This window comes from Atta cephalotes, assembly GCF_000143395.1.
Source record: "Atta cephalotes unplaced genomic scaffold scaffold00001, whole genome shotgun sequence".
NCBI classification, from domain to species: Eukaryota; Metazoa; Arthropoda; class Insecta; order Hymenoptera; family Formicidae; genus Atta; species Atta cephalotes.
Window position 1 is genome coordinate 10,165,382 of NW_012130065.1, and position 18,055 is coordinate 10,183,436.

Here is an 18,055-nt window from a genome sequence, read left to right on the forward strand (position 1 = left end):
TATTTTATTAAAAAATGTTCACATCATTAATGTAGTTTGTAAGAATTTTCGATCTTTACGTAATTATTTGCTCCTAACATCATAATCTAAGATGGCTGTCAATAATCGACAGACGTCAGATAGAATTAAAATTAATAGGTCTGTTTTCTGTTCCTGTACTAGACTGTACTAGAACTTTCTTTCTCGCTTTCGATAAATATCAAACATATACATATTTCATTTTAAATTCCAAAAGTACACTGATTCAGCCACAGAAAACTTCATATATTTTTTTATCTCTAGACCTTCAGATTTTAATCAAAATTTGAGTTTTTGCAATAAACAAGTATAAAATAATGGAATTAAACAATTTGAAAGGATGTGGATTTATTTCCGTTGTTATCTTTTTTACCTTGCGCAAGTGAGATGATTTCGAATTCCTTCGATTATTCCGAACCTATCGTGCTGTCAAGAAGTATTGTCTTGGAGTAAATATTACTTCTGTAATTAATTAATTGTTTAGAAACAATTTAGACGTTACTACGAAGCGACGTACAACAATCCGTTGAAAGAAACTCTCAGTTTTTGCAATAGAAAAACAATTACCAAGACAAAAGTATCGGTATTTGAAACGATGAATCTGCAAAGATAGTCGCAATATTATATAGAGAGCGCCAGAGTGTGCTTGTGGCCGAAATTTTATAGAGTGCCAACTCACGGCCAGAAAAGGTACTTTTAGAGTGTCTATGTTCACGTCAATCGCTTTACAATCTAAATTCACGTCTTTCGTTGCCTTACGCAAATACACTTTAGTGCCGTCCCTCTGCATATCATTACGTTTTGACGTTTTGGCGGAACAGAACACCCGTGTAAGAATTATCTCGTCGTGTATTTAATCAACATTAATTTGCAAAATGAACAGGCTCTTCGGACGTGCTAAACCCAAGGAACCGCCACCAAGTATCACTGACTGCATCGCGGGGGTAAAGAAGATAAATCTGTTGTTAAAATATGACTATTGCTTGCTATTTTTTTATTGCGTTACTGCGTCAATCATAGTATTCGTGTTGCAAAAATTAGCTGATTAGATGAATAGTCTGATTTTACATTGAGGCATGACATGTTGATAGCCAGGTGTTTTCTAATTTTTTGAAGCAATAAGGATCTATTTGTAAATACATAATGTTCTTCATCAAGGTTGACAGTAGGGCAGATTCTGCAGAAAAGAAGATAGCTAGATTAGATGCAGAATTGAAGAAGTACAAAGATCAAATGGTCAAGATGAGGGATGGGGCAGCAAAGAATGCAGTAAAGGCAAAGGCTCTGCGTGTGTTAAAGCAGCGAAAGATGTATGAGGCTCAAGTAGATAACTTGCGTCAACAGGCATTCAACATGGAGCAAGCAAACTATGCTACTCAGACATTAAAGGATACCCAGGCAACTGTAGTTGCTATGAAAGAAGGTGTTAAGCAAATGCAAAAGGAATTCAAAAATATTAACATTGATCAAATCGAAGTATGTTGGAAAATAATTTTATAATATGTTTTGATTAAATCTTTAATTTAATGCTATATATGTTGCTATATATAGGATATGCAAGATGATTTAGCAGATATGTTAGAACAAGCTGACGAAGTGCAGGAAGCGATGGGTCGCAGCTATGGAATGCCAGAAATTGATGATGATGAGTTGGCAGCAGAACTAGAAGCTCTTGGTGATGACCTTGCCTTGGATGAAGATACTAGTTACTTAGATGATGCTATTAAAGCACCTAGTGCCCCAGACAAAGAACCTGGAGCAAGTTCAGTCAAGAACAAGGTTATTATTTAATATTGATACACATAATTTTTTCTGGTCCTTTAAAGTTTGTTCGTGTCACATGCTTCTATTGTAGCTCTTACTCCAACATTCAGAGTGAATAGGAACTTTGGTAGGAGGATGTTGGAGTATGTTTGCAACATGTGATGAAAATAAACCTTTATAGGATGGGTTGTTTGTGTCCTGAAAATTGATATTTTTATCACATTTAAAAATATATAAAAATTAAGTAATTATATCTGTTAAAATTAGTAATTTTTTATTAAAATTTCTTTAATAAAGTCTTTATTAAATTTAATAAATTAATTTAAATTTATTAAAATTAAGATTAAGTAATTATATCTTACATATACTTTAATGTCTTTAAAGTATTTGTAAGGTATGTATTTAAAAAATATATATAAATGTATATAAATGTATCATAATTATATTTTTTGGTGCATCTAGTATTTTAAAGAAAAGAAATACATAGGGCATGAATGATTTAATTATATGTATTAAAGGTTAATAAGAATACCTAATAATATAATTCTATGTAGCAAGTTGACGTTATTCATCATCGTGTGAAAACGTTATCATGACGTCAATTTCATGTCCAAATGACAAATAACATCACTTTAATATCTGAAATGAAAGAGGAGCGAATTCTTTAAAACTCTATAATTAGTCGAAGAATAAGAGAGAGAAAATGCATATAATTTATGTTACATATAAAAACCGCTCAAATTTCTAACTGATAAAATGTACGTATGTTTTAAATGTGTTTACAGGATGGTGTTCCAGTGGACGAGTTTGGCTTGCCACAAATACCTGCTAGTTAAATTTAAAGATACATCAAAATTTATAGATAAGGCAAATATAAGCTTAAGATTGTTCGCATGCATGCCCAAAGACGTAAGATCCTTAAAAAACAAGACATACGGCTTTTAATCGATATTCACGCAATACAAATGAATGCCCTAACAACGTTTTGTTGACGTAACTTGCGTAAAAGTTTATTTAGTTTACTTCTGTATCAATAGATTTTTGTTACTGTCTTCAAAGTCACTATTTTTATTAAATAAATATTATATGTTGTACATAAAAATTATTAATAAATTAATAAATATTAATTATAAATGCAGAAAAATTTTTTGTTATGTACAAATGATATAAGATTCATTCAAATTCTATCTTCTTTTTCATCTTCTTTTTACAAATTGATTAAATTACTTGCAATCTAGAAATACTTGTCTCTTCCATATTTTGTATTTCTGCATAACATTCACATAAACTGAGAATATTTTCTTTGCTCTCAATAAAATGCGTTTCTTCGAATCCATGTACTTGCGTATAGTGATGAACATGTGCCTAAAATGCAATTTCCAATTTGTAATAAAATGTATATTTTATAATCATGCAATCATGAATTTAATGTTGAAAAATAATTTTCGCAATTATTTTTGTTTATTGAATGATATATTTTAAGAATAACAAAAATGAACGATTTCAGAAACTAAAAAGTTATGCCCGTTTTTTTTTTAAATGTGAAGTTAGTTTTCATTATAATGTACCTTTTTCTTATATAATTTAGAAAACTCTCGGATTATATCTTTGAATAATGAAGACATAGCAGATGAATTAAGAAGACATAGTAATGATGATGAATGTCCCGCTGGAGGAACCGAACATAATCCTATTTTCATACAATCCCTACTCCACAAAGTAAATTTTGATTTGTTTTGAAATCTACGAAAAATAATATAATTAATATAAAATAATGATTGAATATTACTATATGTTTATTTTAAAAAAAGTAAAAGAGATTAAACCTTTCGATATTTCGTTTTATATCAGTCAAGGTAGTATTTCCCCTCGCAATGTGCGCTGCAGCAAGAATGACTGAAGTAGATTGAAGTGGATCTAATCTAATTAATTGATTATTTCGCGACCATGCATTCGTAAACACTTCGTCCTGCAATCTTAAATATTAAATTAATTATTTTGCTATTTTTTAATTTCAAACAAAATTTAAAAGAACAAGAAAGAAAGAGGAAATTAATATACTTTGCTTCTTGCATATATTTGCACATATTTGGAGCAGATAAAGTGACAGGACTGATACTGCTGAATATATAATGTAATTTTGGATAAGGTACTAAATTTGTAGCTATTTCATTCATATCCATATTTAAGCTTCCTGGAAACCTGGATCCACTAAAACAAATTGTTATCTTCACAATGCCAAATCTTGTAATCACATATCTAAAATTTAATTACCTAGTCAAGTGCAAGAGCATATTGACAATGATACTGTTCATATCTTGAAACGGTTTGCACGAGGCATTATAATTTGTTTGGCCCGTGTTATCTCGTTTATTTATTTGAGCATTACATATATCTAAGAGAGCTTTATTCTCTACAGGAAGTACACATGTGGCATATTCTATAAGTTCTTGAGTTGCAAGTAATGTGTTGTAAGGGGCAGTTATGGTATCTTGTGTATTTGCTGGATATACACATGACACAATTCTAAAATTATTAAATCTTATTTGTTAACAATTCTAAAATATCGATGATCATATAATCTCTGATCTTTACATTCTCAAGTTATTATATATAATCAAGTTTTAAGATTTAATTAATCTAATCTAAGTATACATATTAATTAAAAAAGCACCTTTCTACATGAGGATAATTATCTTTTAATAGTTTTAAGATTGCTGTTCCTAATCCAGATCCAGTGCCACCTCCCAAAGAATGCATCAATAAAAATCCATGAAGTCGATCACATTTTTCAATTATGCGTCTTACACTTTCTTCTAAACGATCATGATAAGCGTTACCGTGAACATGATATCCTATTGCCCTAGAAATCAAATTATTACACCGCGAATTTTTATAGTGTTATTTAACATATAAATGTCTCTTTTTCACAAACTACCAATTATTTCCAGATCCTGGGTAATTCGTTACAATACATGTCTGATCAAATAACTGGCGCAATGGACCTTGTTTAAACCTAGATAGAACACTATCTTCCATATCTACTAAGACAGCCTGCTTCAGAAAATTATTATTAAATATTAGAAAATATGTGATAACTTTTATTATTGCTTTAGTTTTAAGAAATTAAATTGAGTAATATTAAATACACACCCTAGCTTTAACTTTAGCTGCATTTAAGTCAGCTACATCTTGAAAATGCAATTTAGATTTACTATTTGGAATATAAAAGAAACTAGAAAAGGCATCGGAAAGATCGCCAATATGTTTGACATGATTTCGTTGTACTTTAAGTAAATTGACACCACCAGTAGTAGTCTGAATGCCATATTCATGCAAGGCTAAAGGCCAGAAAGCTGATCCTATTTGATTCCCGCACTGGCCAACTAAGATATTGAAGAAAAGAAAATAAAAAAGCAATTTATTTTTCAAATTGACGCTGCCTTCATTGATAAAACCATTTAAATTATGTCGGTTGTATGCATTTACCTTGTACTGTAACAAATTGACTCATTATATTTAGAATCTAAGATGTAATTCGATTTAATTCGTTATTAAGAGTTCGACAATTTTTACAATAAAAATTATTTCCTGTCAACTTATTACGTTTGAGACTTTACATCTAAATTGTTTGTTTACTTCAATTGCACTCTTACGTTACGATTTCTAGTATAAAATCACGTAAATAGATAGAGAATTAAGATTTAGGGAAAGAAGAAAAAGGAAGAGAGAAAGACACAAAAGAATCAATTACAGAAGAAACAGATGTTCTTGATGTGTATGAATAAAAAAGAAACAGATGTTTTTATTATATACACATAAATGTTCCGGTTGGCAGCATATGCATCTCGGCTCGCGAGATCTCGTTCATCTCGCAATACTCGAACAGTCGATAAAGATCGATTTGCTGCATCTGTTTTCTCTCAACAATTCGATAATTCATGTTTAAATCTTTCTTTTTGTCGACTTCAGTCTGACCGGTTTAGTACAGACGGAATGCAGCGATTTGTATGGCGAAAATAATACTAGTGAATGTGAGAGAAAATTTCGTTGAACCGGAGAATGGATAGCGCAGCTGAGTTGTCGAAATGGATTCTTCTGTGTCTCTATTTGTCTCAATATGCGTTAGCACGTCGCATTCTTGACGAACCAAGTAAGCTTTAGTTAACCTCTTCGTTGACCAGAAGATAAGCTCTTTGATGATTTTGTTATCAGAAATTGTGCAATTGAGAAAAGCAACAATAATATAACGTTGATAATTAGCTATATGATAACACATATGTCAGGCGATATATGTTCTTCATCTTTAAAATGCTCCGAACAGAGTGCACAGTCATGGCTGCTTATTTTGTTATTAAAATGTTTAATAGTTAATTATACTTTGTTATCCATTTCCTTAATCATGATAAGTTTAAAATATGCAAGGTTATTTTAATTATATTCCTAAAATATTGTTTTATTATCAAGTTATTAACATTCAACCTTTTCACAACTTAAAATTGATAGAAGAAAAAAAATTGCATTCTCTTTTTCTAAATACTGTTATACTAATTTATGATTGTAAATATTTATTTTTTATACTTTATAGTTATGATATATTTTGATATACTGTTATATTTCAGGAATACATTTTTTAAATACAGATGACAGTGTACAAAATAATCATCCTGGCCTAAAAACATATTGTCATAATGCTACATCAAAGTTATTTAACATATATGTGGAGAACAATAGACTGTAAGAAGTCTTCAGGAATATATATATATATATATATATAAAGTAATTTATATATATATATATATATATATATATATATAAAAGATTTTCATATATATATATGATACAAGCTTTTAATATTACAGATGCATCTGAATATTAATTCAGACTCCTATATTCTATATGATGGCAAAACACCTCAAGAAATCCACCAAAAGTATGATGAAAATGATAAATCATGGAGTCTTAATCTATTTGATACAGGAAAACATAGGCAATTTAAAATTAATCCATTTGAAGATGTATGTATAGGTATTTATATAGATTCTCCCAGTGAATCTGTCTATATAATGACACTGAAAGAAACACGTAAGCATCTGAATTGCTTTGAGATTATTCCATTTTATATGTTAAAATATATATATATAATTGATAATACATTATCCTTCATCATCAGGTATCAATGTTTGGAAACTGACAATGATGGTAACAGGTATTATAGTTTTTTGGTGTGCCAAAATATTAAGTCGGAATTCATTGTTTTATTATGCTTGTGGCATAATACTTGGAGTCAGTTTATCTGTTATAATTTTAATATATGTGACTGGAAAATTGATTCCACGGGTATTTATTTTAATATAATACATATATTTGTTTCTAATATATTTTTTAATAAAATATTGTATTTACATATTTTTCTTATTAAGGGAAAAACTATGTACGTAATATTTGCTGCATCGATGAGTTTTTATATTGCTAAAACATTATGGGAAAACATGCAATTAATTATAATGCAATATAGAGAATGGATGATGTGGTATGTTCTTGTTACATCTCTGATTAGTTTCGTAATTTGCTATCGTTTTGGTCCAGTTACCAATCCGAGAACAAAACAAATAATAGAATGGTTTTTGCAGGTAATGTATCATCTTATTGTGTACGTTATTTTTTTTTAATTTATTTTTAATTGTTTTATGTTCATATAGCTTGTAGGATTGGCACTGATTTATCACAGTAGTCACTTTCATGAAGCATCCTTTTCATGTTGCATTATTGTTATACTTTTCTATAACTTTCCGAAAGCAGCATTTGGACAAGCAAAGAGGTATTGGTAAGCATCGATAGGATGTGTAATACATAATTATATTCGCTGTTTTAGCCAGCTATGATCTATGTACTGCACAAAATTGCAATTGTGTCAAAATTTTTTTAATTAATTACTTGAATAAACTTCTAATTCATTATATACACATTTTTCTCCCTTTGTTTGTTGTTTTTCTTTTTTGTTATGTGTATGCATTTATACTAATTTTATAATAATTTATAGTTTTGTGGATATTTAATATTATTTGAATAATAAGTTATGTACATGTTGCTAATGCTTAAATTAATATATAAACAGCATTTATCTACTAATGCACAATTCTTAAGCACAATTATGTATGTTATATTTACTTAGTTTTATATACTATGTTTATAGTTTTATGTATTATGTATATAGTTTTTATATATATCATATAAATATTCATATACTTTTATTAAGCTTAATTCAAATAATTTTTGAGTAATTGTACTTACAATGTATCTTGTATATTGAGCAGTTGTATTTTCAGTTTTTGCAATAAAATGCATTATATTCTCTTTTAGATTACGTTTCATCTTTATACTAATCTTTATACTAATAAATTTTATTTAGAATTAATATCATAAATCTTACAAATACCTACATAAAAAATTTATGAGCGCACTAACTTATCAAATATCTAATCTTTATTATTGGATAGGTTTGAGTTCTATAAATTTTCTAAATATGCAATAAGCAATTATGTATTAGATACACGATGGTTTTTTTATATTTTTTTCAATTTATCTTTGAATATGAAAATGAATGAGGTAATACAGAGCTTTTTCTTTTTCTTTTTTTAAATGAGGCAACACGTGTTTCCGGAAAAACGAAAATTAATTAATGAAGACCAATATCGTCAAGAAGGAATACGACAAACTAGGAAAGCTTTAAAAGGATTGCAAAACTATTGCTTCAGTCCAGAATGCAATCCTTGGAAGACAGTTTTAAAATTGAAAGATCCGATAAGGTTTCAGTTTGTTAAATTTAATATCACACAATATGTAGTAATAAAGCATCGTAATTACCAATATAGATATGAATCTTTCAGATTTGCGAGATTTATGGAAGGAGAATCGCATTTATTAGAGGATGAAATCGAAGAACACGAAGAAGAAACTTCGAAAATTTTAGAAAAGGGGGAATACACGGATGATGATGATGATGATGATGATGATGACTTTTTCTGAATAGAAATGCATCTTCTCTCCTAGATATTGGATCCCAATCTGAAGAGTTATAATGTCTGAGTACAAATGCTTAAATAAGAATTTCATAAGAAGTATCATGTAAAAATTCATATTTACTTCTTATAATAATAGTTTAAACCTAATAATAATATATATAGTATTTATTTTTTGTTTGCATGAATTAATAAAGGTTTTTCACCTAAAGAGATTATGAAACAGGTACTTAAAATAATAATATAAATTAATTTGTCTATATCTTTGCTTAAACAATTCTATGTGATGAATTCCTTAAAAATATGTATAGCTATATATGTTTATGAAATAATTTTTTTATGAAGATGACGTGTGTCTTATATTAGTAATATTTTTCTGTTTATACGAGAGAGATTGCATAAAAATAAATAAAAATTTTACAATCCAATTATTGTTTATTATTGTTTATTTTCTTATATTCCTATTTTTTTTATAATCTATCAGAATATTGTCATAATTGAACATACATGACAAAATCTGAATTATATATAAAATATTTATATATATAATATTTATATATATATATATATATATATATATATATATATTAAGATATTTTATTAAACAATTTATACTTTATTTACATTAATGTTGCCTAACATTTTTTTAATGCATAACAAATTTGTTAATTTTTTTATATTGATTTTTATGTTGATTTTTCGCTAATTACATTGCAACAGAAAATTTAATTGTTGTTTTATTTTAAAGCTGTTACATATAACATAATAAAGAAAATATCCAAATAATTTTTTATAAAATATTTTTATAAAATATTGCTTTTTTTAACTTTATAATTTCTAATGTGTTTAAAAAGAAAATGAAAAATTGAATTTTATTTAATGTCTATAACGGTCAAAACTGGATCTTATGTTAGATGCTTTAAACTTTAAATAATTAGTGTGAATTTATATACTAAATATGTAATCATTTGAACTGCGGGCCGAATTGATTTTTCGGACTTTAAATTACTATAGTAATATCACAAATTAAATTGACATTTAATTTAGAAATTATTTAAAATATCTAATGTAAGATTCAATTTTAACTGTTATAGGCATTAAACTCTTATTTATTGTTTATTCACATATATCTGGTAAAAAATTTTTTATGCATAAATATGTATAAATATTTATAAACATGTAATTATATATGAAATATATTCATACATGTTCATACATCATTTTTTCTTTTGTAAAATTACTTTTTAGTGTAATAAAAATAATAATAGTAATGTGAAAACATTAAAAATAATTAAAAAAATAATTTTCGCATTACTTGTTTTAGAAAAAATTAAGTTTGAAGAAATGTAAAAATATTACTTACGTATAATTATATATAAAATTATGCATAATTATGTATGAGCAATTTTTTTTACATTTTTCCAAACTTGTTTTTTTCTAAAACAATGCAAAAATTATTATTAATTTATCCTTTTAATTATTTTTTTATGTTTTCACATTACTATTATTATTTCTATTACATTAAAAAGTAATAATTTTACAAAAGAAGAAGAATACATGAACATATATGGATATATTTCATGTATAATTATACATGTTTATGAATATTTCGGCGTGTTTATATATGTTTATATATGTTTATATATGTTTATATATGTTTATACATATTCATAATTGCATAAAAAATTTTTTATCTGGTACGATCTTAATAAATCGTTTATTATTGAATTTTGTTTACTTTGGGACATATCCAGCAAATTGTAAAAATTTATAACATAAATTGAACATTTCGATCATAGCACTTATTTGTGAGGGTAACAATCCAGTGTCTTTTGCTTTATTCAGCACCATGTACAAAATGGGTAGAAATAAATTTAGAAAACAGACCTTCGCCACTTCAAATATTTTGTCAAATGATGCATTGATTAATGTCATGATTTTTTCGCGCACGAAATCGACTATGTTAATTTTCTTAAACTGATTTAGCAATGTCGAGATGTTAGCTGAAGCTATTTCAGACCATACATCTTTTCCAGTCAATAAATCACTTATAAAAGTCATGAAATTTTTATCTATAGATCTAACATCGTTAAATTCCAATAAGCTTAAGAGTGCGTTTATCGGAGTTGGCATAACTGATGAAATGGTTCTCTTGTATCTCACGAGAGATCTTTCGAAAGGCATATTTGCATAGTTTTTGTAATCTCCATTATCTGAAAAAAATGGCACATTAAAAGGATAATTATTGTATAATATAAATATTAATTTTAAAAAGGATAATTATTGTATAATATAAATATTAATTTTATCTTTCATATTTTATTTGTATAAAACCATACTATAATATTTAATTATATTGTAATTATTCTTTCTTCGAATATATAAAAATCTTTTTCTCTGAAAATGATTTCAAAATGCAGCCAAAATGTTTGAAGTTTAAAAAGTTTAATTAAAAATGTATTACTTTTATAAAACTTATGCACACCACATTTTCATTTGTCTATTTTATTTGTAAAATTTATCATTTTAATATCAAGAAGTCTATTCTTTTTTTAGAGATTTTTTTAGAAAAGTCTATACTTTTCAAGAAGTTTACACTTTTTATATAAAAATTTTATTAATTTATTAAAAAAGCGCATATTAAGGAGTGATTTAGCAAAATGTTTTTTTAAAAATATTATTTGGCCGATACATTAATCCGTAAATGATAAAATTCTGTTTGTTTCATAACGCGTTACTTAATATCATAATGCTGTAAACTATTAAAATATGATTTCATCAAAAATTAAAATATTTTTAGATAGTAATGCTAATATTACAATCATATTATTAATATGTTATTATAAGACTTACTTTCTATTGCTTTAGTGTGATCTTTTTCATCATATGTCTGACAGGTGCCATATACTACAGCCAGACAAAGAATCAGAAGTGGTATCTTCATTTTGTAAATGATTAATTTTACTTTATTAGAAGTATTGAAATCTGTCGTTAATTTCGACTGGCGATTTTTATTTCCTTTCTTGCCTCGTCGGAATTTTTTGCGATTAGCCACTTTTTTAACGTATGTCTCTCCTTTTTATTGTTACCTTTTGGTAGAAGTCTTTGACAGAATTAATTAGTTTAATACAATCTTTTGACAACCTGACGTTCTAGTCGTCTTAATTGATTCCGTAAGCGATAAAAGTTTCAAATAATGTTCGAAGCAGACAATGCGAGGTCTCGAATTAATGTTCTATTTGCTAATTGCGCCCTGTTATTTGCATTCGGACATTAACTTGATCATTTATTTTGTTCGTTTTATTCGTATACGTTATATTAACAACTTTTGCTTATTTTGATAATAAATATACTTGCAATTTGCACTGGACTTGTTTGCTTACGAAGACAGCATTTGTAGAACTAACAATACAAACGACTTTTCATGGACAGCATTGACGCATACTATGTTACGTATAGTCCTGGTTATCGGTACTAATTTCACATGGAAAAACGCTTTCGATATCTACAGTGACATTTACGGATATCTATACCTTCTTTCCATTATTGCTGTATTTTTGGCGTGATGCGATACATTTTGGTTTCCGGGTACGTTTACTGGTTATTAAATAAAATGACAAATTATTTTGTGAAGACAATCGAAACTAGATACATAACTTAAAACGTTAAACATTAATAAAATATTATTTTCATACATGCACAAATGAACCTTGTCGCAATAAATTGCCAATCAATTTCGTTATTCTTCAAAAAAGGTTTTGCTGACATAAGTGCTTTCTAGCTAAGAAACTTAATGCATGTACATATATATCATATATTATGATTTTAATGGTAAGAATCAACGATCTTATAAACAAATAATTACAATCTAATTTGCTTATAAGTAATTATTTCTCATAAATATTTCGTTAAAAAATATATGATCATTAATTAATTTTACACGAAAAAAATAGTAAAAAAAGATTTGATTTTATTGTATCATGTAATTTATTGTATTAGCAAGACGAAATTTAAGATTAATACTTGTATTAACATTATAAAGATATAGATAAAATAATATATTATTGTGCTTTTTAAATTGTAAATGTCTCTAATGATATGTTTCTCAGATTCGTATTATCAATCGAATCAATTTCGTGCCTTACTTATTTTATTAACTATTTCATTGAATGTTCGTGAAACGCAGAAATCGTGGAGTTCACTGGACGTAACAGATAAAAAGATTGATTAATCGATTGTTTATTCCAAATTTTTTACCATATGATTGAATAATTAGGTGATGAAACAATGAAATAAATAAGTAGTCTATGATTTAATGATGCAAACCGTCAGAGAAGTACACTTGCACCCTTCTGGCTCATAAAATAATTAAATGGGAAATAGGAAAATTTACAGGAAAAAGAAGTCGCGTAATTATATAATATAATTTTTTTGATTGAACATTCAATGCATGAATACTAATTAATGTAATAAAATTTTAAGAAATTCATTTTAGAAAAATCAATGTTGAAACAAAAATTTATTGCAGTCTAAATTTATTCATCGTATTATCAATGAATTCATTAATATCTGCAATTGGCGTTCGAATTTAAATTCTTCTGAGTGCACCCTCTTGCAAATAGTTCTGCCAGCGCCCATAGATACAAGCCTATGGATACAAATTTATTAGAAATTTATTAGAAAGTTAATCAAATAATCAAGAAAGAAAACTTACTTAAAGATCAAGAGTGTAAAAATAAAAGAAAAAATTCGTAGTTGTATCGGAAGAATTAAACACAATAACATTATGACTGACAATGAATCAAAGATTGGATGTCAGAAAAAACTATGAAATGTTAAAAGCAAGTACGTATTAAAAAAGTAATTATTTGAACGTATATAAAGCCCGATCTATAATTGTAAAAGTAGTTGTAAGAACTGGTTTTAGTCAAAGGACCATATCCGGCTTCGCGCAACAATGTTTCTTAATAAAGCAATAAATGTTAAATATTATAATTATTGACAATGTAAGTTTTTTAATTAGCAAATAATCAGTAAATTACAGTATATTTTATTTACATATATTTGATAACTTATTACACATTTCATTACTGGTAATATTGTAATGTATTCATTATTTTAATTTAAAAACATTTTTTGTAAGGCTGGCTACCTCGCCAAAATTGCTTGCATACAAAACAAATTAAGTTGGTAATAACTTAGCAAGTTTATGAGAAATTGATTCATGTATCTTACTTGCATATACACTTAATTTAATTTTTTACATTAGCATAATATTATTTAAATTGTTAGTAAATTTAATTGTGATATTATTACTCTGGTTTTGTTAATAAATGCATTTTAAAACGGAAACATTTTGGTGCATTTTTACAGAATTGAATGTGTGTATAAATTCATACAAAAAATTTAAGCACTGATTTTAAGTTTAACCGCATAAAGGCTTTTTTTCATTTATTACTTGTGTATATTATTATGCGGTCTTAAAGACATTTTTATATTTAAAGTATATTCGAACTGTTATTATTAAAGAATATATTTTTATCTTTGATATAATGATTTTTCTTTCCAAGAATTAGCCCTGCATTTTTTTGCACCCACATTAAGATTACTGGTCCCACATTAAGATTACTAGAGCTGGCCCTAATTGTAAGTATTGTATTATACATAATTGTAGTTATAAGACTTGACCAATCACAATTGAATACGAGGATAATATCCGACTGTGATTGGTGATTTCTTATAAATACGACTACTTACAACTATGTTTACTCAATTGTAGATTAGATTTAAAGAGTATCCTGCAATATTATAAAATAATAGTAAATAAACTTACTATATTTATTTAACAATAAACACAGTAAATAAATGTTAAATACCACATACGCATAAAATAAATATTCTGTATTGAATTGTATTGTAATTAAAATTTTTTTTTAATTTAATATATAACTTTTCATGAAATTAAATTTTCCATCATTCGATCTAAAATTTCCATCTAAAATTTTAACATTCTTCTAATCAAAGTCATGATCGTAATTTCTATTCAGTAATTCAGTAATTACAAAATGTATATATTTATGTGTAATCAAATATATTCCGGTATCTTGTTTCCAGTTGTCTATTTGTTTATCCTACATAGAACGCACATCACAATTTTTAAATAAAATTTTGTACATATTATATGTATTACATATAATGTAATATATGTATATAATAATGTATAATATGCATATAATAATGTAATATATGTATTACATGTAACTAATCTATTTATATTTTTTGTAAAATTTTTTTAGTTATTGTAAGAAAATTTAAAATAAGAAGTTTAATGTTGATAAGAATTGTTACGTCGTTTACAATTAAAGTTATTTCATTGACATACTATTTAATATGAAAAAAAAAATCGATTTCTCTTAAGTGATTTCTCTATCAATATCATTCTATCAGCGTGCAATTGTATTTCTATGGGACAATAGAGTATCATGCACGGAAAACACATTCTGTATATTTTTAGTAAATTTATGATAATAAATATTGGTTTTTCAAATATTGTGAATCTGTATTCTAATAGTCAAATTTTATAAAAAAATAAGCAATAACTGCACTCTCTTTAAAAACAAAATAATCTTTTCTTCATTTACATTAATATGCTCTTCAGATTTTTATTGAATGTAATAGAGAATTTATTTAATTATATTTAAGCATATATTACATGTATTTGTATATGAATACTTACGACTGGCCTGCTATATTATTAATAGAGCGAAAAAGATGAAAATAGGATAGATAAGTTTTCGTAATATGATTCTTCTCTATCACATCAAGAGAATGTCTAATGTTTACATACTTGTATTCTTATAAATAATTTACATAATGGATCCGTATACATATATGAACATTACATAAATAAGTTAAATTCTTGCGGAAAATTAATTCTTGCAGATGAGAGTCACTAGATTTTATCTATAATAAACTTTTAAAAAAATTGCTGATAGTAGCATTTATCGTTATCATTTTTATTTTTTATAATAGAATTTTTGAAAAATATTAAAAAAATAGCAATTATATATTTCATATGCTTTAATATCTTGCGCAAATAATGTGCTATTAAAGTTAATAAGGCAACGACAAAAAAATATATTGATAAGTTTTATAGTCAGTTATGCACACAATTGAAGATCTTAATTTAATTTACTAAAAGCTTTAAAAAATTTATGGTCGTTCTTACATTTTCTAGAAAAAACAATAGGGATTGCCTAACTCTTTAAAGTAAGCTAAACATTGGTGATAATATTTGCAGTAGAATTCTTTTTATCTGCATTCTATTTATGCAAATTTATGTTCAGTTTTAAATATTCAAATTCATATCAAAGTTTATTATTCGAATTACGGGAGTTGTAATTTAAATAATAAGAGCTCGATGTCCTCGACTTCAGTTTTTTGAATGTCAGCTCGGAACTATAAATGATAGTGAAGAAGGTGTAGTAAATGTATCATAATTCCCAGACAACATAGAATATTTACAATAAATATTACAATATATATTTACAATAACTATTTTATATTTTTATATAAGCTTTATTCGAAAACATTAATAAAATATATATTAAATATTTTATATAAATACTAGAAAATATACGGTAAATATTTCGTAATTTTTATAATAAATATCTCTGATCTGTGTGTTGTATGCAATTTAAGACGCAATAACAAAAAACAATTAAGTTTAAGTAACGTTCTTTTTTAATTAAAAAAATTTTTTTATTTCAACTGGCGTTCATTATTTAGAAAAACTAACATTATTTAGAAAATACATTAAATATGTTTTAATATATATATTAAAACATATTTAAATATGTTATAAATTTTATAAATTTTAAATTTTAAGTTTTAGATATTTAAAAAATTAAATTTTTTTAATTTTCAAGGCTAACGTGTTTTGAAGATATCATTCACAAGTGATGTGGACAAAAGTGATCATTTTTGCTGCAATGTTCAATAACTTGGTGAAAAACAATCAATAAAAAACAACACTTAATAAAAAAGTAAATTTAAAGTAAAGATTCTCTCTTTCGACTGTTGTATATCGCATTTTTGTTGAATTTTACTTCGTGCCATATACTTTTGTAAAGATTATAAAAATTTTTCAGAGTTGATGGATATCCATTTGTGTCCGTATGTCTCCGTAAAAAAATCAGTCGGATTGAAATATCAATTATTCCGATTTCGAAAGTATTGTAGAAAGATTTCAAGCTTTTAAGTGCTTTTTCGATTTTTTCACTGAGTTCTGTACGGTGTTCTGAATATTGCACAATTTTGCGTCTTCGAAAGTATTCCCTATTTTTTTGTTGAGTTGTGTATTAGTTCTATAAAAAATCCTTTTTAAAAAAAGAAAAAAATGTACTCTAAATGCATAGAAAAGATATTGAGTATGTTCTTTTTAATCTAAAACGGATATATGAACGGATAAAATAAATGTAATTAGTTAAGTACTTCATTAAGATATATAAGCTCGACTGAAAATGACTAAAATTGTTAATATATTAATATAAAATTGTCAATAGAGTATAATGAAGAAAAAACTTGATGTGCTCAAATCGCATTAAAACGCAGTATCTAGGATCCATATGCTTTCATAATTATTGCAATACGGAAATTATTTGTAATACGAATTAATAAAAGGGTTATTATTACTTATAATATTACTTATAATATTACTTATAATATTCTGCAGATATACGCATAGATGAAAACAATATTTCAACAAAGAGATGTTAATAATTGTTTACTAATTTTGTAAATTCGTTATCTATAATGCTTCTATATCGAAATATTATCAATGTTATTATCAGGGCATGGAAAACAAAAATGGCGAATATGAATATCTATATTATAGTGCTCTAGTTTTGAGCCGTCATGTCCTTTCTCAGATTTCTCTCTAATCACTATAAGTTGAGTTCAGAATAAAAAAAATTAGAAAAAAATTAAAATTAAAAAAAAAAATTTTAAATAACTTAAAGAAGAAATTTAAAAAAAGTTTAAAAATCTGTTTTTTTTTTTAAATATATTCCCGACTGTTGCCAGAAGTTAATTGCAATATAAATGGAAACCTTCAAAAAATAAATTAAAAAAAATTTTTTAAATTAAAATTAAACTAAAAAAAATTTTTTAAATTAGAATTAAAAAAATATAATTTAAAAAAATATTAAATAAGAATATTTTAAAGGCAAAAAATATTTTTTAATTGAAAG

General features: G+C 26.0%; 4 protein-coding genes across 4 annotated transcripts; 2 read left to right on the top strand and 2 right to left on the bottom strand.

The window, feature by feature from the left end:
* Nucleotides 1-893: 893 nt before the first annotated feature.
* LOC105626498 (charged multivesicular body protein 5) lies at nt 894-2,618 on the top strand. Its single transcript, XM_012207802.1, has 4 exons — nt 894-962; nt 1,177-1,494; nt 1,570-1,797; nt 2,568-2,618. Exons 1-4 carry the CDS (start codon nt 894-896, stop codon nt 2,616-2,618), a joined length of 666 nt encoding a protein of 221 aa, XP_012063192.1.
* A 382-nt stretch (nt 2,619-3,000) lies between these two features.
* Nucleotides 3,001-5,296, bottom strand: LOC105626510 (tubulin epsilon chain-like). Its single transcript, XM_012207813.1, has 9 exons — nt 5,272-5,296; nt 4,936-5,168; nt 4,721-4,836; nt 4,457-4,645; nt 4,057-4,308; nt 3,844-3,993; nt 3,609-3,758; nt 3,351-3,525; nt 3,001-3,147 (listed from the first exon to the last, which is right to left on the bottom strand). The coding sequence occupies exons 1-9, from the start codon at nt 5,294-5,296 to the stop codon at nt 3,001-3,003; spliced, it is 1,437 nt and encodes a 478-aa protein (XP_012063203.1).
* Nucleotides 5,297-5,844: 548 nt separating this feature from the next.
* Nucleotides 5,845-8,811, top strand: LOC105618588 (transmembrane protein 194A). The gene is given in 9 exon segments (XM_012200121.1): nt 5,845-5,935; nt 6,405-6,487; nt 6,489-6,511; nt 6,638-6,867; nt 6,956-7,122; nt 7,206-7,415; nt 7,485-7,609; nt 8,430-8,591; nt 8,673-8,811. Coding segments are annotated over 9 exon segments (1,230 nt in total).
* A 1,727-nt stretch (nt 8,812-10,538) lies between these two features.
* On the bottom strand, nt 10,539-11,748 carry LOC105618599. Its single transcript, XM_012200132.1, has 2 exons — nt 11,658-11,748; nt 10,539-11,017 (listed from the first exon to the last, which is right to left on the bottom strand). Exons 1-2 carry the CDS (start codon nt 11,746-11,748, stop codon nt 10,539-10,541), a joined length of 570 nt encoding a protein of 189 aa, XP_012055522.1.
* Between the last annotated feature and the right edge of the window lie 6,307 nt (nt 11,749-18,055).

What these genes read in the sequence shown, in the direction of transcription:
- LOC105626498 (XM_012207802.1), top strand. Translation starts at nt 894, where the DNA reads ATGAACAGGCTCTTCGGACGTGCTAAACCCAAGGAACCGCCACCAAGT. An exon ending in TTAACATTGATCAAATCGAA is followed by an intron (nt 1,495 to 1,569) that starts GTATGTTGGAAA and finishes TGCTATATATAG; the next exon opens with GATATGCAAGATGATTTAGC. An exon ending in CAAGTTCAGTCAAGAACAAG is followed by an intron (nt 1,798 to 2,567) that starts GTTATTATTTAA and finishes ATGTGTTTACAG; the next exon opens with GATGGTGTTCCAGTGGACGA.
- LOC105618599 (XM_012200132.1), bottom strand. Translation starts at nt 11,748, where the DNA reads ATGAAGATACCACTTCTGATTCTTTGTCTGGCTGTAGTATATGGCACC. An exon ending in TCACACTAAAGCAATAGAAA is followed by an intron (nt 11,018 to 11,657) that starts GTAAGTCTTATA and finishes CATTTTTTTCAG; the next exon opens with ATAATGGAGATTACAAAAAC.
- LOC105626510 (XM_012207813.1), bottom strand. Translation starts at nt 5,296, where the DNA reads ATGAGTCAATTTGTTACAGTACAAG. An exon ending in TCAATTTGTTACAGTACAAG is followed by an intron (nt 5,169 to 5,271) that starts GTAAATGCATAC and finishes TCAATATCTTAG; the next exon opens with TTGGCCAGTGCGGGAATCAA. An exon ending in CCAGGATCTGGAAATAATTG is followed by an intron (nt 4,646 to 4,720) that starts GTAGTTTGTGAA and finishes TTTGATTTCTAG; the next exon opens with GGCAATAGGATATCATGTTC.